Source organism: Aspergillus sydowii (genome assembly GCF_001890705.1).
Source record: "Aspergillus sydowii CBS 593.65 unplaced genomic scaffold ASPSYscaffold_2, whole genome shotgun sequence".
Lineage (NCBI taxonomy): Eukaryota > Fungi > Ascomycota > Eurotiomycetes > Eurotiales > Aspergillaceae > Aspergillus > Aspergillus sydowii.
This window is the reverse complement of record NW_024467860.1, coordinates 3,510,720-3,535,956: the sequence shown is the minus strand read 5'-3', so window position 1 is coordinate 3,535,956 and position 25,237 is coordinate 3,510,720. Positions and strand designations below refer to the sequence as shown.

Sequence of the window (25,237 nt, the reverse complement as noted above, 5' to 3'; positions counted from 1 at the left end):
TTAATATCGGGCTGGTAACCGAATGGTTCACGTACTGCCCAATAAGAGGATTAATATAACAAAAGAGCTGCATCCTGGATATTTCGAGAGTCGACCCGAGCGAACGGGCGTGGCTGTTATGGCATGATGTATGGTGGGAGTTGCGCAGTGGTTAGTGTTGTTTTTGGGTGGCATGATTGTTGCTATTGGGGGCTGAGCAGCGCAGCACGCACTGAGAGGCACGGGATATCTTGGATTATTATCGGCGAAAATAGGATGGATGGAGTCAGCAGGGTAGTCAGATTTTAAAGTGCTACTCTATGATGGTATTTTTGATATTCGATGTTTGTAGAGAGATGAAGACGGAATAATGTGAGCAGCCTGCAGCCTCGTGCGAACGTTCCTGCTGAGTGTTGCCTGCATTTCCTCCCTTCCCTCACCAAATCCCACCATGGCAGTGAACACTCTGCCAAACTCCATTCCTAGAAACACCAAAATGCAATAATACCATCCAAAATGACATCCCAAGGCGAAACACCCCCTATCCACCGCATCAACCTCTCACTCCCCCCTGCAGAGCGCTACTCCGCGCTCGCACGCCTCTACCGCCCCCAACTGTGCGCGCTGACTTCACTCTTCGACGACCTCGTACTCGGCCTCTTCCCAGAATCGTATTTCCCGCGTATAAAATCGCTAGCGCGACTTTTTCTGCGTCGGGTCTACGATGGAGAAGAGACGCAGGAGTTGCGCGGCATCGCGGACGCGACGGGTATCGAGATGTACCTGGTTGTCGCGCTAAATGTGCTCCTGGATTTGTTGATGGGGTGTACCAGTGGCGCTGCTTTGTCTTCGCCTTCTTCATCACCATCATCACTGTCACCAACAGGGGAGCAAGCAAATGGAGAGGAGGAAAATAGAATGCTCCACTTCCGAACCCTAGACTGGGACATGCCGGCACTGCGCCATCTGGTCGTGAAACTAGAGTTCGTGGCCGACGACATCGAGGATAGCCCCGTGCTCGCGACAAACATCACATATGTGGGGTTTGTTGGTGTCCTTACCGGAGTGCGGCAGGGGCTCAGTGTCTCGTTGAATTTCCGGCCGAACCATGATGCTAGCTCGTGGGTGAAGCAGGCCAAGTTTTATGGGTCTCATCTGCTTGTTCTTCTTGGGTTCAAGAGGTCTATTGCTTCTGTGCTGAGGCATGTGATTATTCCTTCGACGACGAAAAAGCAGGCCCGGTTCAGCTGGTTGCGTCCACAAGGCAGAAAAGAGGCTGCGCATCAGCTTTCTCTATCTGACGCGGTGTCAAGAATCATACGGATGCCGTCGACGGCTTGTTACCTGATACTGTGCGATGGGCGGGAGGCCTACGTGCTAGAGAAAGACTACAAGACAACCACAGTGGAATCTAGCTCTTCGTTCATTGTTGCTACAAATAGTGACCGCGGGGCGGACCCGCAGGCCCTTGACCCTTCCACGCAGCAGGAACATCGGGGCGCTTCCCTGACAACCGGGGAGCCAATTGCGATGGTTGATCTTATCAAAGATAGCATCGAGCGGCGGGCATGTATGCAGGCGCATTGGGATAAAAAAGTCTCGGAGGCGAGACAGGCCTCCCGGCATGCGTTGCAGGCCGCACAAGCTCGGAGGGATCCGTTGAGAAGAACCCGGTCATCCCAGAGACAAACCACGACTGTCTCTTCCTCGGCAGCTATAGCAACAGCTGCTTCTGATGATACCCTACCCGATGCGGAGGTCACGGCGACGCTAGATGAAATTGTGGCCTGGACAACGCAGTTCCCGACCACGAATGAAATGACGCATTTTTCAGCGGTGATGGATCCTGTCAAGGGGTCTGTTGCGTGGGTTCGGCGGTATCCCGAGCCTTTGGAGGCTGAGTGGGAGCTGCCTGGTTTAGAATTGGGTGATTATATATCATTCCGATAGAGCTCCTGGCGGCTGTTGTTATATTCGTAACATCGTACATAATATAATATATAACTAAATATTAATATAGAGCCCACTTCCATCTAGATGAACCCCTCAGGCGAGGTATTATCAACTCGTGTTGATGTCGGACGATAGCTTTTTCTTTCCCAAATCCTATTAGTGAACGCGATGGGCGACGATGAGCCTGAATTCTCGGCCTTCTCCGGTTCGGCGACGGTTGGAATAGGCTTCAACCCAGCCGGCTCATCGTCCGTAGCGCCAGAGGGCACCCAAAGAACCTGCGTCTTTGCTAATGACTCGGGAGGGGGATCTGAACCAGTGGTTTTATCGCCTGGAACTATGTCCTCGAACTTCTTATTTCTTGTTGCTCGGACAATGGTAGAGAGGGAGTCGGTGAATGCAATCCCGTTATTCCACATAGTGAGAAGACCCGCGATCACGCACAAAAGGGAGACAAAAACTGATACACCGTAGCCAATGAGAAGGTTCTTCTCCGAGTATACGTATTTAGTTTGAGTCTCGCGGTAGGTTACGTTAATGCGTTGAGCCTCCGTCTCGTTCTGTCTGTTGCAGCGAAGAGATGATACATTAGTCGATGTGATCATATAATTAGAGAAAGAAGAATCAACTCACAAGAAATACTCGTTGCTAAAAAAGCTCAGCGTGAGATTGTCTCCCATCTGTGATGCAGCCTGGGCTAACGTGGGTAACCTGGATGGCAGCTTATTGCCTTCGTCATCTGTGCTTGTCGACAACTCCGCGCTATCGGCAAGGGGCGTTGAAAACACCTGCGAGTTGGTACAACGTTGTGGGTAATTGAAGCAAACCCCAACGAACAGATTGTTCAAAGCATTCGAGATTGCTGTGTATGACAACACCTCGTCTTCGTTGGCGGGAGTCGGGGAGAGCCGCTCCCTTTGAGGTAATACTCGATGCAATACCTTCCGGTCGACGATATCAATAGACTGCCGGCCATTAGGCCAGGAGAAATTGACAGTAAACGAGGTATTATACAGGGCGCACTCGACGACCAACCTCTGAGGAAGAACGTTGCCATATGTTGCAAATATCAATTTCCCGGCGTAGTCTGTCGCATTGAGATTGTCGTCCCAGGTCCACATTTGATTTGAGGGAGGACTAAATAACATAAATTCCAAATCACTGGTAAGATTCCGACTGCTGGCGAATGCGAGAAAGTTTTGGCGGAATGTCATCGAAGAATGATCCAATAAATATTCATTGACGGTTTTGTTGACGTAGGCGCTCGCGTTCTGGCACTGGAAATTGGGCGCAATAAAGTCAAGTGTGTATGATGCATTAGAACCAGGCGCTGGGACTTGAAGCAGGGAACCCTGAATCACCGAACTCATAACTTGACGAGTAAGACGGTTGCTTGGCTGGGGCCCGCCACCGTCAGCCTGGGTGCTGAACCTGCCGAATTCGTATACTACATCTGGGATAGGTTGCTGTAAAACATAACTTCCAACATCGGATGTAACTGATAGTGTGGATGGCGTGACAACCGTAACAAGCGGTATCAGCCTGTAAGGAGAAGTCAAAAAAAAAAAAATTAACCATGGAACATATCGCAGGCCGGTAGCATACCACGAGATGAGACCTAATACAGCAACATTGGGACCGCGAAGCCATATGTGAAAGTCGAAGAAATTGAAGATGCTGCCTCGAATATCAAACATCGAATCCAGCGTAGAAAACCTGATAGGTTTCAAACGCAGAATCCACCAGAAACTCTGAATGCAAGCAATGCCGACAGCGGTTGTGAGGAATGTTTTAGTGAGAAAGGCAAACGCAGTACCGAATCTCTGAGCCCATTCTTGCTTGCTCTGGTTACCAACGCGAGTCCCATCCAGTGAGTAATAGTAGAAATGGTGGCCGATCGCCAACCCTAGTCCAATAATCCAGCACGCGCACATTGCTGCTGGCATCCTCCAATGGATGCCATCTTGTTGCTTCATCCTGGCACTAAAGCATGCTTTGGCATCGATCAGTACTCTGAGATCGACGGATCTTGGACGAGAAAGCTCACCATGAATAAGCTGGCCTTCAAACTCGCAGGTGTTTTTCTATATGACCAACCTAGTAGGTAGGCAGATTGAGAAACATGCTGCCCGCAGGGGCGGGCGGGTATCTTAAGTACCTCGTTTCTCATAAGCGCCTGCCTTGCTCCCCAGTCCAGTTATCGGGTATGAATTATTTTTAGCCGAAGGGGCTCAGCGGCTACGTATGAGATTGAGACTGGGAGCGGCATGGATAGACGGTGGACGTAGCCAATCTTCGGAGACGTGACCTGCAAGGCTTGTTAGTGCTCAAGTTCTATTGGCAGCGATAGAGGATTGGAGCAGTGGAAAGGTGACGGCGTACCCTATCATGGTAAGTGCGGAACCGGACCCTTGATAGACAGGTTCTCGTGGGAATGAGTGTTTATTAGACAGGGGTTTTTTGTGCCTAGTGCCATGTTTCTTGCAATTTGCAACGAGGGATATGCAGTGTCATGGTAGCGCAACCTGTTTGTTTAACAAGCCAGGCTATATGAATTGGGGAGTGGCATCGCCCCGATTCCCCACTCACCGGCATATTTTAAAACACGGCGATCGGTTCAATGATGGTTCAAGAATGCAGATTGAGGGCTGTGCCATTCTGACAATGTTGTCCAAAGAAGCGTACTGTGTATTGATCGGAATTTGCTTCTTCTTTATACTTGTGATGAATGGTGATCGTTTCGACAAAGAGATTGTTGACTGCGACTGCTGGTTGTTACCATTGGCAGCGTCATGTGACTGCATCCTGGACATCATCCCCGGAACAAATACAGATTTGCCTTTACAGTCTACGAGGACAGTGCGCCAGTTACTACGACCAAAATGTGTCATAAGTCCGTAATAAATTAGCATATACAAAGAGCAAATAACAAAATAGATGCAACGCAGATGGCGGAGACATGAATAAACCAAAAGATTCAGTAAAGGTTATACATTCGAAGATAAGAATGAAAATATTTATGGGGTAATCGTTGAAATGGTCAGAGCGACCGACGAACGAAAAGAAGCTCCAATTCCCTATAATCAAGTTTGCTCAAGATCTTTGGCTCTAGAACTGGTCAATGCAGCCCCAGTGCTGTTCGACGCCGAGGGCATCGTCCACCACCTTGGACTTCCAGGAGTCGTCCTCATATGAGAAGAAGACAGAGACATCGCCAACTGCCTCCCGGAGGGACTTGATGGCGGTGGCCTGCTGGGCGATTCCAGGAATAGCCAATCCGTTCGCATTACCGGCGTTGGGCCAGCCGGTCTCAAGGTTGATAACGTCCTTGCCAGAGCAGACCTGCTTCAGGTCACGGATCTGGTTGCCGACGAGCTCACCAGCCTGAGCGGCACTGAACTCCTTGTTGAAGTAGGGGTGGAGGTTGGCACCCAAGATGTCAACAGCGGGGCAAAGGGTAGCGCCATGGTCGAGCCAGACGTTGATGGGCTCGGCGATGGTGACCTTGCCGGTGTAGCCAGCAGCCTCCCATGTCGACTTCCACTCCTTAATGTTCTGAACAACCTCAGCAGGCTGCATGGTGCCGCCGGTAATAGCCTCGTTTTCAGCGACAATGAGAGAGACAAGGTCCCACTGGGCCCAGTTGGCAATCTCATCAACCTGTTGCTTCTCGGTGCCGTCGGTGAAAACACCGAGGATCATCTTCATACCATAGGTCTTGCAAGCCTCACCGACCTTCTCGAGAGTGTCGCACTGGGTGTCGTAGACGCGAACGTGGGAGAATCCCTTCTTCTTGAGGGTACCGATCTTGTCCATAACCTCAGACTTCGACATGCAGTCATTTTGGCCCTTGAAGAGAGTGAAGGTCATGCCCATGTGGTCACCACTGGCACCGGTGGGGACACTGGTGGCAGTAGAAGAGGTGGTGCTGGCGGCAGCAGTGGTGGTCTGAGCCGGGGCAGTGGTCGTGGGGACAGCAGTGTTGGTGGCAGGAGTGCTGGCGGGCTCATTGCCGTTGGTGAAGGGGCAGACGTAGGTGTAGTCAGTGTTGGTCACAGTGATGGTGCTGCCAGGGTTGGTGTAGGTACCGGGGGTGTAGGTGGCCGGGGTGGGGTACACGACAACAGTGTTGGTGGGCACGGTGGTGGTGGTAGGGGCAATGGTGTAGGTACCAGCGCTGGGGCAGACGTAGGTGGTGGTCTCGATGACGCTGGTGACGGTGCTGCCGCTGGGCTTGACGGTGGCATAGGGGCAAGTGACGGTCGTAGCAGTCTCGACGACGGTAGTGACTCCACCGTAGGTGTGGGTACCGCTGGGGAGCTCGGTGCTGGTGGCACCGCAGACAGTGGTAGTGTCTGTGACGGTCAGGGTGGTAGCGGGCACGGTGTACGTGCCAGGCTCGGTGTAGGTGCTCAAGCCGGGAGTGGGAAGAGTGACCTCGGGAGTGGGAGCGGGGGTCTCGGTAGGAGTCTCAGAGGGGGCCTCAGAGGGGGTCTCGACCGGGGTCTCGACGGGGCTCTCAGCTGGGGGAGCAGAGGAAGTGGCAGTGACCGTGACGGTGCTGTAGCTGGTGGACTCGACGGTCGAGGTGGTCTCCGAGGTCACGGTGCTGGTGGGAACGGAGAGGGGGATGGCTGCGACATGTTAGATCAATTCATATCCATCAATTGCTTGATATTAGGGCAAGCAATTGTCGCAACCAGGCTGATACTTACTGGTCGGTTCGCCATAGTACGAGATGACCTCGGTGGTGCAGCCGCACTCCTCCTCAGCGACAACAGAAGAAGAGTGGACGGCAGGAGCAGACCCGTGGAAGGCGCGGTGGTGCAGACCCTCGTGAGCGTGACGGCGCATGTGGCCATCAGCAACGGCCTGGCCGGCGAAGGCGGCCGCGGTGGCCAGAATAGCTCCCCTCATGATGATATAGAAAGTAAACGTTTATATAGCCGATACTTGATTTTTCGTTTCTGTTTAGCAAAAATGCAATGAATGCCCGCTGAACGAGTGAAGCGGTGGTCAACAGCACAGATGGAAAGGAATGACAAGGGGGAGGAGCCTCTGGACCGATGATAAAGCAGAGAGAAAGATCACCAAGAAAAGAGGAAACGCAGAGAAGAAGAAGGGCGAGGAAAGAGAAAAGAGGGGGCGACTTGGGAAATTAGGGCCAAATCGTGACGGGGCTTGCAAGCAGGTTCTGGTGGAGGCGAGGCCGGCGATTGGCAGAGACAGGGGGTCTGGCCAGAGAGTATCAATCCCATAATACGAAAGAATACAGCCATTTTCCCCAAATGAGGCCAATGGGGCAAAAGGGGCAGCGAAGCCAACTGTGCCGGATCTCCTGAACGATTATTACGGCCTCATCCAGCGAGCTAATGATGTGGCAGCAGTGGCCGATCACTGTGGACAGAGCGGGGCCACGGAAATTATACTTGCTGCTCAGCCACTCACAGTGTGATCCCACTCTTTCATGGGTCTGTACCCTTGCGATTTTAAGTAAAGCCTAAACACTATACAAAGTCTGCACTCCACATGGGCTTCGCTGGCTGTTCCTTGCAGGCTCTCCCAGTCCCAGCCTGCCACGGCCCTCGCCGGCCTGACTGACTGGAGGGCTGGAGTTCTTGGGAGCTGGTGTTCGACAGTCGGTAACCGCCCAGGCAAGTGCAACTGCGCTGGACACATCTACTGGAGCGACGTGTTTTTCGTGTTCCAGGCCCCGAGTTGCGAGGTGACACGTCCCACGGGTAGAGTTTTGGCCTGATAGATTACTTACCATGTGAACTGCCGTTTCAGGCCCGGTTTTGCCGGAGTACTGAACGTGTTCATGTCAGCTCAGCCAACGTCCGGCACACTACTGAGACAACCGTTTGCGCAACCAAGGATATGGGACCTTCTGCAGAGAAATGAGAACCGGTTCCCGCGCTGAAATAAATGACTGAGACACCTGGCGGTCCCCATGTCGACCCCAAAAAAGCAGACAAAAACAAACGGAAGCCCCGAATCTTGGCACGAATCACCGAATTGTCCACGGATTTGTGCCTGGCCCCACATTTACCCGAAGTTTCATTGCTATGACTGGCTAAGTTTTCCAGACATTTCTTCGCGATCCACCAATAGCGATGCTCTGGTGCCTGACTCCCGTGACACACCGCTGACTCGCAGTGTGCGGGCTGTATTACTCGTGTATCCCTGTTACGGCTTACTGCTGGTTCAGGGGCATTGTTTTTATCAAGAGTCGGCCGTTGCTCAGCCTCCCCAAGAGCGCCATACGAGGACTATCGAAGGATGAAACGCTCAATAGTCATCAACTGAAGCCAGAAAACATCCAACGTTCAGGGGAACCGAATTGCTTCACGTCTGTCGCGAACCGGCGACGAGAGCAAACCATCAATTATTGTCAATAACCCGGTCGATCACCGACTCAAGACTTGGGAACGACAATTAAAAGCGAGGATCCAGCATCTTTGTGCCTTGAGTTGCGCACCTGTGGCCGACTTTTCAGTTTTCACGGGCCTGTCTGTTCCTTCGGTCCAAGACAGACTCCGCACATGCCGAGAGGCCCGGAAGTCCATGCTCCATCCAACTCGCCCAAGTGGCAAGAGCGCCTCGTCTTCTCGTCATCAGGCCTGAAGTGAAGACTGCAGAGACGTCCTTCTCGAGAATGTGCTAATACGACCCTCGCAACACGAGGACGTCCACTCCCACCCCACGGTCCTGCGAGGTGATTTCTTTCCGTGTTGACAGTCTCCAACGTCGCAGTCGCAGGCCGGTCCCTGGTTCAGGATCTTCAAGCCCGCCGCGCAACCCCGTCTGTTGCGGCAAAGATCAGCTTGATATGCCGGTCTCGAACGAGATCCAGGTTGCACCCATCTTTCCTCCAGTCGAGGCTTGGCCCAAGTCTCTTGGACTTAAGAAAAGATCTTCGCTTCCCTCCTCGGAGATGTCCCAGTCAGGAATCAGGATAAACTGACATGAACGGCCTCTGCCGAGCTGCGCTTGTTTCAGCTCGGTTATTACAAATAAGGAACCTCAATATCGGTGCCTTGTTGCCTATTAATACCGTGGCGCAAGCAACAATGCTCATTTCCCCGGATATTACTAGTCGCGGGTTTGAATATACGAGGTCAATTACTGACCATCAACTTTGTGGCACACGATGATACGAGTCAAGAAAGGACCTTGAAGTTGCAGACATTCACTCGATCATCGGGTAACTGCGGACGAGATCCTCGGATTCGGTTTCCTGTTCAATGATCAAGAGTCCAAGACACTGCTGTGGGGGCCTCCTTTTCAATATGCCCCTTTTACACAACGGCCAGTTCCACTCGGCTTCGCGAACCAGTCTGGACCTGGGGCCGTGCTCCATATCTCTGTCGATACCAAAGTCCAGACTACAATATCTCTAGAAACGACCCCTTCCGCTTCTACACCCTGCAACATACCCTCTATAGCCCTCACATTACCTCGTCAGGCATTTAACTCTCTAACACATGGGTGTGCTTTCTCGGCCCAATATCTAGACGACGTGAGGTAGCTCGATTTTAATATGAAAACCATATTCGTAGAAGGTACTACGTTCAAACGGAACCATGATAACGAGGTATCAAAGAACGGCCTGGGCGCTCAGCTGAACAAGCTTGCTCGGCGAAAAAAAGCTGGTGCCAATTGGTGGCTGTTGATCTTGATACTACTCCGTATGTTATCCGGTGTGCCTGGGATATCCGTAGTGAGCTCTGTCTCGCCCGTCCAAACAACTTTACAACTCTCGTGGTGCATTTTGTATCTCCGGGTATATCAGCCCTCAAGCTGTCTGCGCTATAGCTGTATAATTTCCTCCGACTGCTCCGATAGACTATTGAACAAGGATCAAGAAGTCCCATGAGTATCCCTGTTCTATCCATGAGAGTACCACACCAGTCACCACGGACCAGATGGGGCGCCTGGCCCTTCTCCAGAGGCTCTGCACATAAACTCGCGACGGACAATGCACGACCTCATCTCTGACCAGCCATCACACCACTGGCACTCAAACTGTACATATTGGTAAGGGGTGAGGGAGATCCCCATGTCAGTAACGAAGCTTCTCGGAAGAGAAACCCGATACAAAAACAAGGGGGAGTTAAAGCTTCACTGCACAAAGGCCGCTTCATTAGCGCAAGTCCTGAAGCTCAATGGATGGTTCTATGGATTTCGACTTCGGGGGAAAAAAAAAAATAAATAAATAAAAATAAACAGCTGAGGGTCTCTGTATTCACGATAGAAATGCCAGTCTGGGAGACGGTATTTCAAGAACTGTAACATAGCACCCACCACTATGTCCTCAGCCGTACCACTTCATTCTTTGAAGATTGAATCTGTAGCACTGGGACTATAAAGCTCAATTACTGTACTAGATGACCACTGCTTGATTTTACTTATGTCATAAGCGATGAAAATGGACGAAGCTATCGAGCTCTGCCCGTGCATATCATCTCAGCACGAGCCCACAAACCCACTGGCAAGATGAGACGAGTAGATCGGAATTCGGATACGCACCGAGTTAATTTCTCTCGAAGCGGGTAACAATAGAGAACAGGCGGGGTGAATCTAGACAGTTACTCAATTATAGTTACACATTGGGATTTGGCTAATCCCAAATGTTTTTCTGAGTACTGGTCGTCGGTATATTCTGGGGTCCTTAGCTCGGGTTTTATTTATACATATATAGCCGGCACATTGATCGTTAAAAGACTAACTTGTGCCCAGGAAATTTTTTTCCAGCTTAGCAAGGGAACGAAAATCGATCTCGAATACAATCGGATATTAGTACATTTGGAACAATCCTATGTAGCAGTAAAATAGAGAGAGCGAGAGAGAATTGGTTCGAAACCAAGAAGCTGGGGGAAAAGGCTTAATCCTGCCCCAACAATCCATCATCAAATTAAATGCAGCAACACAAAAGATATATATTCAGTGATTCACCATAACGGAATCTCATCTTCACTTTCCAGCGCGATCGTATATATCTACCTCTGTTTTATTTATTATGATATATCCGTGGCGCGCCCACTCACTAACCGAACCTCTATGGCTTCGGTTCAATTTAGTTGTTGTGGCCCTGGGGGTGGCATTTCTGTAGTACGAAACGGGAGATATTAGCATCATAATCATCATCCAAAGGCAAGCCCGCAAGGTTGTCTAGGCAATGAGCACATACCAGGTCAGCGCCACACCACAGCGGGGAGCAGCACGAATTTGAGCCAAGGGTTGAGTTACTGCATGGCTGCCTTTCGATGTCGTTGCCGAGCTATACATACAAAACAAGTTCAGTTAGATTTGCCGTTCAAAATGGCGAGGTTCTAGAATAAGCGCCAAGGTGGTCCTTGGGATGAAGGTGAAAGAGGACATACAGCGAGGCAGCTGATCTGAGCGCTTGGGCTCGCGGTCGAAACGCCCACCATGGTGGCGAGGATGGCAGAGAAGACGGTGAAGAATTGCATCTTTGTAGTGCTTGGTCCGGTTGGAGACGAGAAGAGGGACGGATCGAGAGGACGGGAGAAGCAGAGAAAGAGGGGCTGGATTGTTGACGTCGAAAAGAGGTTCAGATTGTTGACTGGGAATCCAAGTCGTTTTATCCCTTGATTCAACGAGCAAAGTCGACCGATACACGCGGCGTGAGCAGTGGAGACGATTTTCAGGAGAAATTGCTGGGTGACAGCAGCGTGCAGGCCAGTGAGACCACAGAGCGAGCAGCAGAGTCGCTAGGTGCCAATGAGGGAGGGATATGCCTCGCTTGGGCAAGTTGGAAGTTGGAAATGGAGATCCGCCTGCTTAATCCAGCAAGGTTGTTCTATCTTTGTTTGGGATCGTCGCAGTTGACGACATTGTGGAACTGCAAAGCTTCTCAAACAGTGCCTCTCGACCTCACGTCCTTACTTGCAGTCCATGATTTTCATCAACAAGGTGCTGGAGTAGGGCTATTTTCTTTAGATCTCGTTTGCCGCCCGACAATCCGTTGTTTTGATCGAGGGATGCCGAGTCGGATCTATGAAGCAGAATGGGTCTCACCACCGAAGGATGCTGGAGATGGCTGAGTCAGCTACCGACAAGCGGGGAAGCTCTCGGTCGCAGCAACAGAGCAGCTTCATCCTCGTCTTCCCAACCTCGTCTTTGTCTGGTGCTATTACACTGAGTGGCAAATACACCAGCCTTTCTATGCCGGTAGTCTGATAACTTGACCTGTATCCAACGGCATCCGTGAAATCCTCGTCGCCCCAGGCTCGGAGGAAGGTTGCCCGAGTCTGTGAGGGCAGAGACTAAATGTCAAATTGCACTTCAGGAAAAGGAAAAGCATGCAGCAATCGCATCCCCGGCGTATTGCTCATTGGGCCAGCGTTGTCAGGGACAGTATCCAGGCAGTATCCAAGCAGCTCCAAGCAGCGTCACGATTATCCAAAGCCTGGGTGGCTGTAGAGCTTGAATTACAGCTCCAGCCCAGGCAGTTTTTAATTTATATGTATCCCCAGGCTCGAGCTCAGATTATCAGGATGACGGCGGTCTACATCGACAAATAAATTCATCAGGATCTTTCTCGTTTCGCGATTTGGAATTGATGTGATAACTATTCCAGCAGGGGATGATTTACTGGTTACTTGTAGTTTATGGTTTGTAGGTCGCAATTTTATATACTTCAATGCACCCTATTCCGCGACATAAACAGTGCTTATCCCCATCTATCAATAGCTATAACAATGACTTAGTGACTGAGGTATACTCTAGCTATTTCACAACATCGACGATAAATCAGTATTAGCACCGGTAATCCCAACCTCACTCATCACAACATCAGCAGCAAGCGTCCCCTGCTCGCAAGCGCCCTCAATGAACGACCTCCACCCAGACGCCCAATCCGCATTCGCCATAATAACATTCCCATGCCTCTTCTGCAGCTCCGCCAGATACTTCGTCAAATACCCAGCCGAGTACCAAGCAGCCCCGGCCTTGGCATAAGGATCCGAGACCCAGTCATGGAAGATAACCCTCTTAATCTCCATATGGTGGAACCGCTTCAACGCCGTCTCCAGCCTCTCAGGCTCCTTGAGCGGATCGAGCTTACCTCTGTTGTCACCAGCGAATGAAGTAAGCCGGGTTGATTTCCCGCCGGCGCAGAACCCGTCGCCGTAGATGTATAGCATGTCGCCGGGCCAGGTACATCCGCGCAGACCGCGAAGGTCGCCTTCCGCTTCGGCGTGGATCTTGGTGAGGTAGTCGACCTGTCCGATCTTGATTGCTTCCTGGCGCAGCGGAGAGAGAGGGGGGTCGAAGGTAATGGATGGAAGCACGGCGATGGGGATGGTGTTGATGACGCGTTTGGCTCGGTATGTCCTGCCGCCGGGTGTTGAGACGGAGACGACATCGTCTCTGTCTACGATGGACTGGATGGGAGATTTGAATGAATACTCAAGGCCGAGCCGGACGGCGTCGTCGAATATGCACCTCGCGAGCGCGGACTGCCCGTCGCGGATCTTGTATAAAGTCCAGATATCTTCGAATGTCTCGGGATTGTAACCTTGGAGTGCTTGGGCGCGGAGCATCTCCAGGAAGCCGATGTTCTCGACAGAGCCGCCGCCGCAGTGGGGGACAAGGGACTCAATAAGGGCGAGCTCGTCCGGTGACAATTGGTGCTTGATCTGCTCGATGCGGTCGCGGCACGAGAGCTGGTCGACTTCTCGGACTCGCTCGGGAGATACGCGCAAGTTGCCTAGGGTTGAGTAGGGCAATGGGCATATATCGCGGCCCTCGTTGCCGTCGATGTCGATGAAGATCCTCCATGCCCTGGAAGTCTTCTCGCTGGCTTCTCGGAGACTGAGTCTGCGTGAGCCGGAACCGGTATCGAGGGTGAAGTAGGAGCAGCCGCCGTCGTCGGTGCGAGTCATTGTCACGGCATCTTTGAGCCCGTATCGCTGCATTTCGGAGAATAAGCGGCCGTGGACGTGCGAGACCCAGGTGCCTCCCATCTCGTAGGTTGTCCCGTCGACCTCTGCACTCCAGGTCCGACCACCTATGCGGTCGCGGGCCTCTAGCAGTAGTGTCTTCTTGCCTGTTTTGATTTCAGTGAGCTGGACTCTTTCGTGACTTTTGTAGAGTAATTCCCGACTCACCAGCCTTGACGAGGTCTCTGGCGGCGATGAGGCCAGTATAGCCGGAGCCGATCACGATGGCATCCCAGACATGATAATTGGCAGCATGTTGTATCTTTTGTTCGGGTTTGATGACCGCATAAGTATGAAGACCGCCAACTAAGCCCTGTTTCTTAGAGTACGTATGACCCTCGTTGGATAGATTCGCTTTGTAGGAGGCCATGATATGATGAATATACTGCAGAAGACGAGAACTGGAAATTACAACGTTATCAAAGAAACAGAGGAGGGTGAAAGGTTTCGTAATAAATAAACTGACGCCAACTGAAGTACGAGCAGCGGACGTTGGAGCCGCAGTGGATCTGATATCATCGATGGACATTCCTGCAGTGGCGGTTGGGCCATTTACCAGATTCGTCAGTTGCGCCAACTCCCACCAACGTGGGCAGTTGGAGTGAGAAGAACTTGCCCCCTGTAAACTACCACCCGAGGAATAAACAGGAAGATCATACAGATTGTCACATAACCGCAGGTGACAGCTGGGGAGTGATGGGCGACATTCCCTGAGCAGGTACAAGTCACCGCAACCCTAACTACTTGATTCTAACACGTACTATCCGAAGCACTAAGAATGAAATAACGCAGCATCAGCCCACATTTCTGCCCTCATACCAGAAACAGTAATCTTGACAATAACCAGCGTCCACGTCGGTGCATGCCCAGGATGCATCTTCTTCCACACGCGCTGCATAACCCCCTCATCTTCGGCGTTCACAAAGTAACTCGCGACCTTATGCGCCTGCTTTAAGCCCCCAGATACTCCAGCATGTCGTAACACTGCGTCCAGATAGAATAAATATGACTTCGAATTCAGCGGCGAGTGTCCCGTTCACTAGTGCTCCGGTCTCGATGTCCAGCCCGATGTGGCTGTAAAGACTAGCGATGTAGTCGGTGAGACGGGGATTGTTGCAGTTGTGGAGAGAGAAGCACTTTTTAGGATGTCGCCGACGGGGCCGGGAATGGTTTGGTATGAGATTGAGGGCATCGTGGACAGTGATGTGATCTGATGTTGATCGATGAGAAGTAAGGTGAGAATGCTGTTCTTGTTTTCGTTGATGGTTATACTGTAGCTAGTATTTGAATGGCCGGGTATATGGGATTTAGTTCTGGACTGCCCCCGCCAGCTGCCTTTGTTTCATGAAATGGTAACTGATACACGGTTCGAACGTAGGGCAGCCAATACTATTGTTACTGTTTTTGGTCTGTGTTGTTTGGTAGAAGAGCTGGTTGGTGGAGGCCACTTTGCGGCCCTTTATTCCTATAGAGGTAGCGTTGCCAGCAGGCTCGCTTACTTTCCACGATATTTATGATAACAACAATAACCCATGAAATGAGCAATACAGACTGCAGCTCAACTAACGCAAGTTCCCCAAAAACTGCACAACCCTCCTGGCAGTCCCCGGCCTCGGCCCCAACTCCTCCGTCCGCTCAGCAAGAACATGATAAGCCTGCAGCGCATTCGTCCTAAACGCATGAGCACCACCCCAAAGGAAAAGCCTAAAAATGCGATACGTCTGCTCGCCCCATTCGGCCACGACCTCGTCTTTCGCGGCATCAAGACGCCTCGCCCACTCCGCCATCGTATGCTCATAGTCGCGCGTTTCTCTTTCCACCTCCACGACCTCGAACCCATGGAGCAGTAGCTCGCCCATCACATCTTGCACTGTCATGTAAGTGTGCGTGCCCTGCCAGATATACCTGCGCGTGAATGCGCTAACGGCGTACTTGGTCAGCGCTGCAGACCCATCAAAGTAGATGCGTCCGCCGGGCTTGAGAATGTCGTAGACGGTGCGCGCGAAGCGACGGTATTCAGGGAGGTGTTCGATGACACCGAATGAGACGGCGTGGTCGTACGGCTCGTCAGGTTTGTGGGCGAGGAAGTCCTGAAGGTATACGACTCCAGGGAGATTCTGTTCCTCGATGAGGCGCTGGATGTAGCGTGCGCCATCTGGGGCGAGAGTGAGCGTTGTGACGTGTACGCCGCGAGGACCGCAGTACTGCGTGACGCCGCCCCAGCCGCCGCCGATGTCGAGGATGCGCATGCCGGGCTGCAGGCCGAGGCGGTCCCACATGGTGTCGAGTTTATTGCGGGATGCCTGTTCGATTGTTTCGTCGGCGTGTTTGAAGAGGCCGTGCGAGTAGAAGCGGAATTGCTTGTCGATGAAGGTGTGGTAGAGGTCGTCGCCGCGGTTGTAGTGCGAGATGATGGCCTGCGAGTTCATCTTTGTCGCGGTCCGGGCGTAGTCGTATAGGAACCGGATCTTTTGGCGTAGGGGGACTTTCTTGCGGAGCTTCTGGCGCGCGCCGAAGAGGACGCCAATGTCGCCTTCGACCTCGATTTCGCCGGTGATGTAGGCTTCGCCGACGCGGAGCTCTGTCATTGGGGTGCGTAGGGCGCGGTCTGAGTTGAAGACCACGCGGTAAATTGGCTCGTCATGGCCGACGGGGACGATGGTACCATTGGGGAGTTGGATCTCACCTGGGAGGTCGAGCTGTCCCAGGAGAGCTGCGATGCCGGTGCGAGGGAGAGCGTTGACGGTTGCTAGATTCATTGTTGGTATGGTGAGGTGAAGAGAAAGTGGGAGGGATCCTTTACCAGCTGAAGAACATTTACAAGCAATCAATCCGCAATGAAACCGAATATGGAATGGTTGATCTGACATGCAGCTGCAGAGTGATGAATGATCACACCAGTGCTGGTGTGACGAGATTCAGCTCAGCCATATGAGCATTACAGTGATCCTGACCGATTGAGGAAGAACCAATAACCAGCACAGTTTCTGAGTTCCGCAACTTCCGCCATGACAGATGGTGACCGAGTACTTGTAAGTGAGATCTAGAAACAAGGCGAGATAAACCAGGTGCGATTGCCTGGGGTTTATACGATCAAGTAAAGTGAATGACAAATCAATTTCCTAACTCCATAGATATAGTTTCATAAAATATTCGTTAGCAAAAACTTCAAAACTTCATTTAACCCGGCAGCCACCCAGTCAGTCTCAAAAAGAAAGAAACAGTCACCCTACAAGCACTCAGTCACGTAGGTCACCAGGTGGCCGCCCCTACTCCCCAGTCTTGTCCACCCCAACATCACCAGCATGCTCCAAGACCCTGAGGCCACCCAATTCCTTCTCCTTCAGCACCTCCTTCTTCTTTGCCTCACTCACATCGATAAAGACATGGCCAAGAGGGCCCTGCGTACTACTCCATCCGGAACACTCAACCTTATACGCCTCGTCGGGATCCAGGACTTCAAAGTCATTCCAGTACCGGCCTAGCCGGTTATCCCAGTGCAGCTCGCAGATCTTCTTTTCGCCATCGAAGAGATCAAGCCAGCCCTCGCTGCCGCGGCGGCCGGTCGCACAGACTTCACCGAGTCCGCCGCCGGGGATAACCATCTTGTCGATCATGGATTCTGTGAGTGCTTTGGAGGCGTCATCGGGGGAGTGGAAGTCGCCACTTTGAAGGGTTAGTAATTGGAAAAATGATAGAGAGGGTAAAGTGAAGTGTTAGTAGACGTACGGAGAGACGAGCGAGTCACGGATGTTGATGTCGCGATCCTCAATGTGGTCGCGGATGTGGATAGAGATCCATTGGGAGTCGAGGGGGTCAGAGGGCTCCATTCTTACTGATGTTGTCTTAAGGGGTTATCTCTAGATAGATACTGTTGATTGCTTTGAGTCCTAGAGGGATGATTGATGAGAGAAGGTCAGCCCGGGCTCCAGGTCAGTCTTTATGCTGCTTGCGGGGTAACGGGTGTTGGTTTAATGGTGGATAAGTGAATGGCATGTCGTTGGATGATGGAATGTGATGAGGTCATGGTAAACCTTCGATGAGTGGTTGATGCGTGTGGTTGGTAGAGGGATGTTTGGTAGGGAAATCTGGAGAATGGCCCGGAGGCGGAGTCTGGATGCGGGGAAAGCTGGGATCATGACGACGGCAGCTCTACGGGGAAGGGAGCAGCACGCGATTACGCGGGGAATGGCTGAGAGAAGATCACTCATCCAATTGATTATTAGTAGCCCTGTCTTTGTTTCGGATTGAGGCATTTAAGTGACGCATAGCAAATGGATATATCAACAGTATGTGTAAGGGATATCAATGATTCGCCTGGAGAATGTGAAATTAAACATGGCCCTTCCAATGACCTTCCAGATGCGAACCCATAATGAATTCAGGCGTAACAAATTCGCTTCAGTAAAGATGAACTACCGATATCCGTGCAAGTGCAAAATTCGTCTGTATTATGTATTAACTGTCGCAGAACATGATCTGCTTGTATAGACAGCTGGGGGATTCCAGCAAAAAGCCTAAAAGATGCCGAATCTTTTTTGTTTGCCATCTGCACACTTATTAGCTAGATTTCTGGTAATTGCATCTGGCTAACCTACCACTCTTTCGGGATTTCTTTCCGTTGGCATCCGCAGCGGCCTGCGCTGGCATAACACCGTCCGCCGCGGCCCTGATCGTTGCGATTCGGTGCATTGCCCGGTTATCCCCTTGGTCGGCCGCCTTAACGTACCAGACGTTGGCCTCTAGAGGATCGCGCCGACATCCGATGCCCATTTCTGTAAAATAGCCCACTGCATACTGGGCCTTTGCGAGCCCTACAATTCATTGTTAGATGGCTACTTTGGTTTAATACTTGATTGACTTACCGAGTTCGGCAGCCTGTTTGGCCCATTCGTATGCCTCATTCTCATCCTTGTCCAACACCGGCTCTGCACCCACCAGGTACCAAGCGCATAGCGCCATCATTGCCAGTGCATTGCCTCCTTGCGCAGCGGTGGTGTAAAAGTGAATGCTGAGGGCAGGGTCCTTGGGACAATTCAAATTCCCGTGCTCGTAGGCTTCTCCTAGGCGATAACACGCCTCCACATGACCAAGATCAGCCGACTTGGTAAACAGCTGAGCGGCATAAGAAGGATCGGGAAAGACATCGTCTCCGTATCCAGATACATGAAGCAGCCCGAGCTCGTACGGCGCTGAATTATACTGCGCATCCGAAGAATCCGTGGCCCGCTTCAGCCATTTGACTCCCTCCCGGTAACGCTTGCCTAAGCCCATATCTCCTGCCAGACAGGCTTTTGCCATTCGGAGCATAGCACCTGGGTGGTTTTTCGAGGCAGCTTGGCGATAGAATTGCTGAGCTCTAGAGGCCTCCGCCCGTGTCCCCCATCCGAATTCGTAGCACAAAGCAGTTCGGTAGCATGCCTCCACATGGCCGTGCTTGCTTGCAGCTACAAATAGAGGGAAGGCGCGGTCGTAATCCTCTTTCCCTTTACTAAACAAACCCGAGGCGTAACCGTCTGCCAGATAGTACTGCGCAAACGGATAACTACGGTTCGCCAGCGTCTGGAAAATCGACTTGGCCTCTTTCAGAAGGTTGGATCGGGTGATGTCGTAAGAATTCTTGCCTTTTTCAGTGGTGAGTGAAGGTTTGCCGCCCTCGAGCTCCTCGTCGGGCATTTCCATCATAGCGCCAACCATGAAAACGGCGAACTCGTATTGAATAGCAGGATCATCTGTTTTCTTCACATTTGCCAGGTACATATCAAAAGTCTGCTTATGACTTAGCAATGATGCATTATTTCCAACGGAAGACCGAAGGTGGGCGTTTCCCAATTGGACTGGGACCGGTCCTGGCTGAGGATAAGGTGCACTAAGGAGGTCGACAAAAGATACTGGCCGAACGTCAGGAGAACTAGAGTTCCTGGAAGATGTACGAGGTTTGAGGAAGGGAGACGCCTGTGGGGATCCATTGTCGGATGCAAAAGAATATGCTGAGCGCGGGCGCTGCGGACGTCTGGCGGTGAGATGGGTGTTTATTCCTGGGTAATTTTCTCCTGATCCTAGGGCAGGAGTGGACCGCACAGCCGGTTGCGAGGGTTGGTATGGGCGATGATGATAGTGTAGGGGTTCAAAGTTTTCCGGGGCTTGTGCCATGCTGTCTATACTGCCGCGCGAAGACGTGTTTTGGCTACCAGAAAGGCCATCGCGGTCGAATGATGACCCGCTATCCTTACCAACAGCTTGAGTCTCATCGTGCGGCTGGGGCTCTACAGCAAACGAGGAGATACTGCTGGCAGGAGTATGTCGATATACCATGTTCCCTGTAGAAGGAAGGACTCCAATGGATTCCTTTCGTGGGGGGTAAGCGCCATGTTTCGTGGGGTTATCCTGGAGTGTCAAGTTGGAGAACGCAGCGCTTGTCACGTGTGATGTGACGGAATCATCATTGGGGTTATTTATAGTCGTACTTGGCGTTTCAGATTGTTCGATGTGACCGTTGACACTCACAGATGGGACAGAGGGGCGTGGAGCTTGTGGTGCAACCTGGGTTGACGGTATTTCTGGTAGAGGCTTGCGCGCGATTGGCGAAGTTGGCGGATAGTTCGAGCTCCGCGGCGTAGACTGAGAATCGCGATGCGATGGAGAGTGAGGCGGCGAAGATGGAAGGTAGACGGGAGGAGGAGACGGAAGAGAATGGGGATGGGGATAGCTGCTGGCCATGGGGCTGGCCATTGCGTCACACAGTGGACTATGCACGTCAATCACTGGGGGAGCCCAAACGTGGTTGGGATTGAAATCTCGCTGTCGCTGAGTGAAGGACCTGAGCGAATGCAGGTGGTACGAAGCGAGAGGTGCCTATGAGGTCGACATGAAGGATGTTGGAAAACGAGGGCTGGGCTGGTTATTAGAGAAGACTTGGAGCAGCGTGTGGAAACGAGAGTAGCTCAGTCGCCGACGAGAAAGCTGGGAGAGCGAGAGATGGATCGTCGGGGTGAGCTTAAGAGACGGGGGATGATCAGTTGAGTGAGAGAAGCGCGGGCCCACCAACGAGCGAACGGACTCTATTGAGATGTCAGACCAGCTCCTGACAGCGTTGAGGGGGAAGAACCATACCGCAGCGATGCACAAAGGCAGCAAAGATAACAATAACAAGAAGCGAACAACGAAGGTGATGAGGGGGAACACAGACAAGAAAAAGAAATGGTGCAGGCAGCAGAAGGGCAGGAAAGAACAGGCGCAGAGAGGAGCGGGGGGGAGAAGCAGATGGATGAATCGGAGCCGGTAAAGAAACAATCGGGCCAATAATTGCTTCAGCACGAAGCGCCCGGACTCCGGTACAGATCTTTTACCAGTTCCACAGTCCCAGGAGAAATGCAGGAGGACAAACTGAGACGAGTAATTGGGACAGGAGTCGTACAGAGCACGCAAGACTTATTTAATGGACGATATCCCACCTTTTCTTTGCCTTCCTGCTCAGAGCTGGAAGCCGTTGAGAGGTCTTTTTCGTCTCGTATAATACATATAATACAAGCTCCTAAGGACGAGCCGGCGACTGCACCAGAAAAGCAGAAAAGGAGGACAAACTCTAATGGATTTCCTTAATCTAATGTCTCAGACTCTCGATACCCAGCGCGGCGCTTTATTCTGACAGCCAGTCACAACCCCGCCAGTTTCAGGCTGCACTCGCCACGGCTGGACTGTGCATGATTTCCTGCAACAGTGCACTTGTGACTGTCCTGTACCCTGCAAAAGGCGCCCTCTTTTCGCCGGGCACCAGCTGAACCCAAATACGAGCAGGTACATCCACTGGGGCGGCACAGTGGGCACCGGCCTCGCAGACACAGGAGTTCCTTCGTGTATCTTCTCCGTCTCCCCACTTTCCCAAATTGTGTGAGGCTGAAAGTGACCTCAGATCACACCAACCTTGCGGAAAATGACCTGGCCGTTCGACACTGCTTGTAACTGGCAGACTAAGCTGCACAGTTGCCCAAGTAAAGTGGCCTGCGGAGAGCACTGAATTAGCAGTGTCGCTGTTTCTCTCTCAGAATCTCTCTATTGGCGGTCGAGAATTCGGTGTTGAGACTAAAGAGGTATAAATCTCGGCTTTGGTTTCGTAAAAGTAATATCAAGATGAGGGGACGAGAAGTGGTGCCTTTTGCCCGTCCGAAAATATCACGGATGAGGTGAGGTCTCACTCAAGATGATGCGTCTGGGTCGTTGGGACCGGCCTTATGCACGTTGGATTCTATTTATAAAACAATGCACAACGGAGTATTACTTGAATCATGAGATACAAACATTTTCTTCACCAACAGAACAATGGTTTGGATATCTTCGCGAGGCTTGTCAAGACGACTTTTCGCAACAAACGCCACTTCAATTTGGACAAATTAACCGGGCGATTCAGCCTCTCATTCAAGAACGGACTGGAAGAGTCCGGGAAGACTGGAACGTCTAAGCGTGACTTGCAGCCTTGCAGCAGCGAGTGAGCATCAGCCACATTTTTACAGAGTCCTCGCCAGTCGGCGAGATATCTCTTCGGAAGAGAAAACCCGATGGTTTGGTGAAGATCGCGGGGTATTTATTCTTAGAACGCAAGGATACACATCCATGGTTGGCCCAAAAGTCAATGCGTTTGCAAGCTGCGGTTCGCCTATCTATCACAACGACAAGCTGACAACGATCCTTTGAGCTCTGAGGAGGGCGTCTTCTTGCATGACCGATCAATTGGTCCGGATAGGCGATGCAGTGGGAAAATTGTCGGCTTTGAGGTCACCGGCGTAATACTAGTGCTCGAGACTCCGAAGGCAAACAGAAAAGTGCTAATACCAACTAGAGGCAAGTACATGTACTCCAGAGCATCCCATCCATATCTACTCGACTCGCTGTATTGGACTGCCTCATCAGATAAGATGACTGCCTACGAAAAACAAGGTAAACAACCCCGAAGAGGCCTTTCAATACCTGCCAAGTTATTCTGATACCGAAACAATTGAACATCGGTACTTAATTTGGAGGAGAACATTGGGCGTCGATGAAAATTACAAGACTATATATATTAGTCCACGGAAATCCATATATAGCGCATTACATGGTTTGGGAATTGACTTTACATCTCTGGTAATTACAAAATAGTTGATTCTTGGTTTAGATTTGTCAGGCTAAAGTTACTCAGGGACTCAATTTTTTTCGCTAGTTTTGAGCTTGCGATCTTCAAACCCAATTCTTTGATCTTCGCAAGGCTAAAGCAAAGGTACACTGGGATTTTGAACGCAGCCGTTCGCATCGGATGACCCAGCACTCGCAGACTTCGCAGTGGAAATTGCAAGTCTCTCCCTGACTCAGACCTGATAATGATGAGCGCCAAGTAATTACCAGCAAAAGGGGGAGGTTTCTGGATCTGATGTGGTCTTCCTGAGTTTGGTCCGCGATGCTTCTACCCCTTTCACTCCGAGTCCTGGCCCTACCGCTGTGTCCACTTTGCGGTAATGACAGCCTCAGATCACTTCCATACCAAGCAGGAGTATTTCTTGTGCCCGCCGCTGCTATGATTACGATTGCCCTTGATACTGTAAAAAAGGTCTGGTCCGTATTCAGTTTCTTGCTGTGTGTGAATTGGCCCAAACGTATCGACCCTCCGGATACGGCAGGTTTCGAGTATATTGGGGCATAAATGAGCGGCAATGGAACAATGAGGCTGCCGGGAGCATTAATTGTGCATAAAGACTGCAGCGGCTGCCACCGAGCGTTAAGGCAAAGGGGCGTGAAACTGAGCAGAATCTAGCGGCCAGTAGTCTGCGATTCCATTGGCGACTTGTGAAATAGCGTCTGAAAATAGCATATCATCATACCTTTGGGGTAAGCTGCGCTATCAGAACGCGATTCCCAGGGAGCCTGGGCTTCCGAGACTCTCCGTGCGCCGATTCCTGCCATTCGGCGTGAGCTGAACTGGAAAAGATCTTGGCTGCCCGTGAACTGGACGCATCTCATGGAGCTACTATTATGTCGATTGTCAACTCGCAAGAAGTGGGCCTCGGAGATCGGGAACATCTCAGGGTTGAAGATGGATCGGAGCAGAATTGATGCCTCAGGTGACTTACAGAACCTTAAAGTGCAACATCTCAGCGGAACTAAGCCCTTTCCAGGAAGGTTGATTAAGGTTGGCCCAATAAAATCCCGGCAAGTTCACTCTCGGGTGGAGGCCACACCCCTTTAAGCGGGGCCCATGCGCCAAACCCCGGCCATGCGATTGGTGGGGTGGGCGAAAGTCTGGATTTATTATTGATTTTCATCTGGCCGCCCCGTCCGATTGCCCCTAGCGACAGTCCGTTTGTGCCTGGAGACGAGATCGTTTTCTGCTCCTTCGCTCGAGGTCGTCGCTGAATTTTCATCGCAGATTTTCATTTTCGCATCTCGTGGTGCCTTCACGAATCTTGGCTCAGAGATTGGGTTGCCACGTCACGGCAGTTTCAGGATCGAAACTCAGACGCTGCCAGGTGCCACTGGGTGTGGTCCACGGGTAACTACTTTGTATGCAAGTCAATAAGCAGGTGTATCTCCGACGTTCAACTGCAGCCAAAATAATTAGTAAACAAGTGCCCCAAGTAACAGCAATTCCACACAGAGTAGATTTTTGACTTACAGACTGGTTCTCGTGCTAGATAATATTGGGTTACTCCAGCGTAACCAAATGCGAGACAGACTAAGGGCGACGGCTGCCGCGTTTTCTTTGACCATCTGGGCCTCAGTGACTGGCGTGACCTCCGCATCGTCCTGGGTCGTCGCCGTGCCGTTGATTCTCTCTCCTACCTTCACCACTCTCCCATCCGTTACTGTTTTTGTTTCGCATCCTCGTCTGTTTCAAAATTTGCTTGTCGTTCCTCTGACGAGAGCGGCTCTTCTTCCCGACTCATCGACTTAGTCGCTCGCTTTTGTTTATCGCAAGTCTTTCCGCTGTTTTGCCTGCAATTGCTTGTCTCCGACCGTCCTTTTCAGCGCTTGACGACATCATCCGCAGAGTATCATTAGATATTTGCTTTATTCGCTTTATTATTATTTAATACGCTGCGCTCTCCAAATTTTGGAAACTTATCCCGACCCCGCGCAAATATTGGTTGCCCACATTCATCGGGAGGGGTCCTTCAGCCTACATTCTCAAGGAATCGCTCACGTTTTGCGACCGCCTATGCTATTTTGAGGTCAGTAGGATGACGTTGCACAGTTCAGACAGAGGTTATGCTCAAATGCTGGAGTTCTGGCTGGCTGAATTGCGATCATTCCCTGCCATATTTGAGACGAGCTTGCATCCATCGCCTTGATACCCAGTTGCTGATGAT

General features: G+C 51.4%; 10 protein-coding genes across 10 annotated transcripts; 4 read left to right on the top strand and 6 right to left on the bottom strand.

Moving 5' to 3' along the window:
- Positions 1–495: 495 nt before the first annotated feature.
- Positions 496–1,929, top strand: ASPSYDRAFT_86711 (uncharacterized protein; the record flags this gene model as incomplete). The annotated part of the gene is made up of 1 exon (XM_040851715.1): positions 496–1,929. One exon carries the CDS (start codon positions 496–498, stop codon positions 1,927–1,929), a length of 1,434 nt encoding a protein of 477 aa, XP_040706873.1.
- An 83-nt stretch (positions 1,930–2,012) lies between these two features.
- On the bottom strand, positions 2,013–3,908 carry ASPSYDRAFT_144781 (uncharacterized protein; the record flags this gene model as incomplete). Its single annotated transcript, XM_040841466.1, has 2 exons — positions 2,013–2,496; positions 2,566–3,908. 2 exons carry the CDS (start codon positions 3,906–3,908, stop codon positions 2,013–2,015), a joined length of 1,827 nt encoding a protein of 608 aa, XP_040706872.1.
- A 406-nt stretch (positions 3,909–4,314) lies between these two features.
- ASPSYDRAFT_683549 (uncharacterized protein) lies at positions 4,315–5,245 on the top strand. The gene is made up of 2 exons (XM_040850429.1): positions 4,315–4,933; positions 5,170–5,245. The coding sequence occupies exon 1, from the start codon at positions 4,435–4,437 to the stop codon at positions 4,831–4,833; it is 399 nt and encodes a 132-aa protein (XP_040706871.1). The 5' UTR covers positions 4,315–4,434; the 3' UTR covers positions 4,834–4,933; positions 5,170–5,245.
- btgE (putative cell wall glucanase (Scw11)) lies at positions 4,827–7,060 on the bottom strand. The gene is made up of 2 exons (XM_040846341.1): positions 6,648–7,060; positions 4,827–6,566 (listed from the first exon to the last, which is right to left on the bottom strand). The coding sequence occupies exons 1-2, from the start codon at positions 6,847–6,849 to the stop codon at positions 5,041–5,043; spliced, it is 1,728 nt and encodes a 575-aa protein (XP_040706870.1). The 5' UTR covers positions 6,850–7,060; the 3' UTR covers positions 4,827–5,040.
- Positions 7,061–9,385: 2,325 nt separating this feature from the next.
- ASPSYDRAFT_682644 (uncharacterized protein) lies at positions 9,386–9,903 on the top strand. Its single transcript, XM_040850426.1, has one exon. It carries the CDS (start codon positions 9,476–9,478, stop codon positions 9,809–9,811), a length of 336 nt encoding a protein of 111 aa, XP_040706869.1. The 5' UTR covers positions 9,386–9,475; the 3' UTR covers positions 9,812–9,903.
- Positions 9,904–12,606: 2,703 nt separating this feature from the next.
- On the bottom strand, positions 12,607–14,367 carry ASPSYDRAFT_41779 (flavin monoamine oxidase family protein). Its single transcript, XM_040846340.1, has 2 exons — positions 14,070–14,367; positions 12,607–14,008 (listed from the first exon to the last, which is right to left on the bottom strand). Exons 1-2 carry the CDS (start codon positions 14,269–14,271, stop codon positions 12,693–12,695), a joined length of 1,518 nt encoding a protein of 505 aa, XP_040706868.1. The 5' UTR covers positions 14,272–14,367; the 3' UTR covers positions 12,607–12,692.
- Positions 14,368–15,317: 950 nt separating this feature from the next.
- Positions 15,318–16,665, bottom strand: ASPSYDRAFT_41776 (uncharacterized protein). The gene has a single exon (XM_040846339.1). It carries the CDS (start codon positions 16,658–16,660, stop codon positions 15,464–15,466), a length of 1,197 nt encoding a protein of 398 aa, XP_040706867.1. The 5' UTR covers positions 16,661–16,665; the 3' UTR covers positions 15,318–15,463.
- Positions 16,666–17,003: 338 nt separating this feature from the next.
- ASPSYDRAFT_41775 (aegerolysin family protein) lies at positions 17,004–18,045 on the bottom strand. The gene is made up of 2 exons (XM_040846338.1): positions 17,631–18,045; positions 17,004–17,567 (listed from the first exon to the last, which is right to left on the bottom strand). Exons 1-2 carry the CDS (start codon positions 17,729–17,731, stop codon positions 17,171–17,173), a joined length of 498 nt encoding a protein of 165 aa, XP_040706866.1. The 5' UTR covers positions 17,732–18,045; the 3' UTR covers positions 17,004–17,170.
- A 373-nt stretch (positions 18,046–18,418) lies between these two features.
- chs3 (putative chitin synthase activator (Chs3)) lies at positions 18,419–20,633 on the bottom strand (the record flags this gene model as incomplete). Its single annotated transcript, XM_040841291.1, has 3 exons — positions 18,419–18,450; positions 18,503–18,715; positions 18,767–20,633. 3 exons carry the CDS (start codon positions 20,631–20,633, stop codon positions 18,419–18,421), a joined length of 2,112 nt encoding a protein of 703 aa, XP_040706865.1.
- Positions 20,634–23,085: 2,452 nt separating this feature from the next.
- Positions 23,086–23,957, top strand: ASPSYDRAFT_41768 (uncharacterized protein). The gene has a single exon (XM_040846337.1). The coding sequence runs from the start codon at positions 23,332–23,334 to the stop codon at positions 23,572–23,574; it is 243 nt and encodes an 80-aa protein (XP_040706864.1). The 5' UTR covers positions 23,086–23,331; the 3' UTR covers positions 23,575–23,957.
- Positions 23,958–25,237: the final 1,280 nt, after the last annotated feature.

Coding starts and splice junctions, on each gene's coding strand:
- ASPSYDRAFT_683549 (XM_040850429.1), top strand. CDS start 4,435: ATGCAGTGTCATGGTAGCGCAACCTGTTTGTTTAACAAGCCAGGCTAT.
- btgE (XM_040846341.1), bottom strand. CDS start 6,849: ATGAGGGGAGCTATTCTGGCCACCGCGGCCGCCTTCGCCGGCCAGGCC. Junction 6,567..6,647: donor GTACTATGGCGAACCGACCA/GTAAGTATCAGC, acceptor AACATGTCGCAG/CCATCCCCCTCTCCGTTCCC.
- ASPSYDRAFT_682644 (XM_040850426.1), top strand. CDS start 9,476: ATGAAAACCATATTCGTAGAAGGTACTACGTTCAAACGGAACCATGAT.
- ASPSYDRAFT_41779 (XM_040846340.1), bottom strand. CDS start 14,271: ATGGCCTCCTACAAAGCGAATCTATCCAACGAGGGTCATACGTACTCT. Junction 14,009..14,069: donor CAGAGACCTCGTCAAGGCTG/GTGAGTCGGGAA, acceptor AAATCAAAACAG/GCAAGAAGACACTACTGCTA.
- ASPSYDRAFT_41776 (XM_040846339.1), bottom strand. CDS start 16,660: ATGAATCTAGCAACCGTCAACGCTCTCCCTCGCACCGGCATCGCAGCT.
- ASPSYDRAFT_41775 (XM_040846338.1), bottom strand. CDS start 17,731: ATGGAGCCCTCTGACCCCCTCGACTCCCAATGGATCTCTATCCACATC. Junction 17,568..17,630: donor CGTGACTCGCTCGTCTCTCC/GTACGTCTACTA, acceptor AACCCTTCAAAG/TGGCGACTTCCACTCCCCCG.
- ASPSYDRAFT_41768 (XM_040846337.1), top strand. CDS start 23,332: ATGCTTCTACCCCTTTCACTCCGAGTCCTGGCCCTACCGCTGTGTCCA.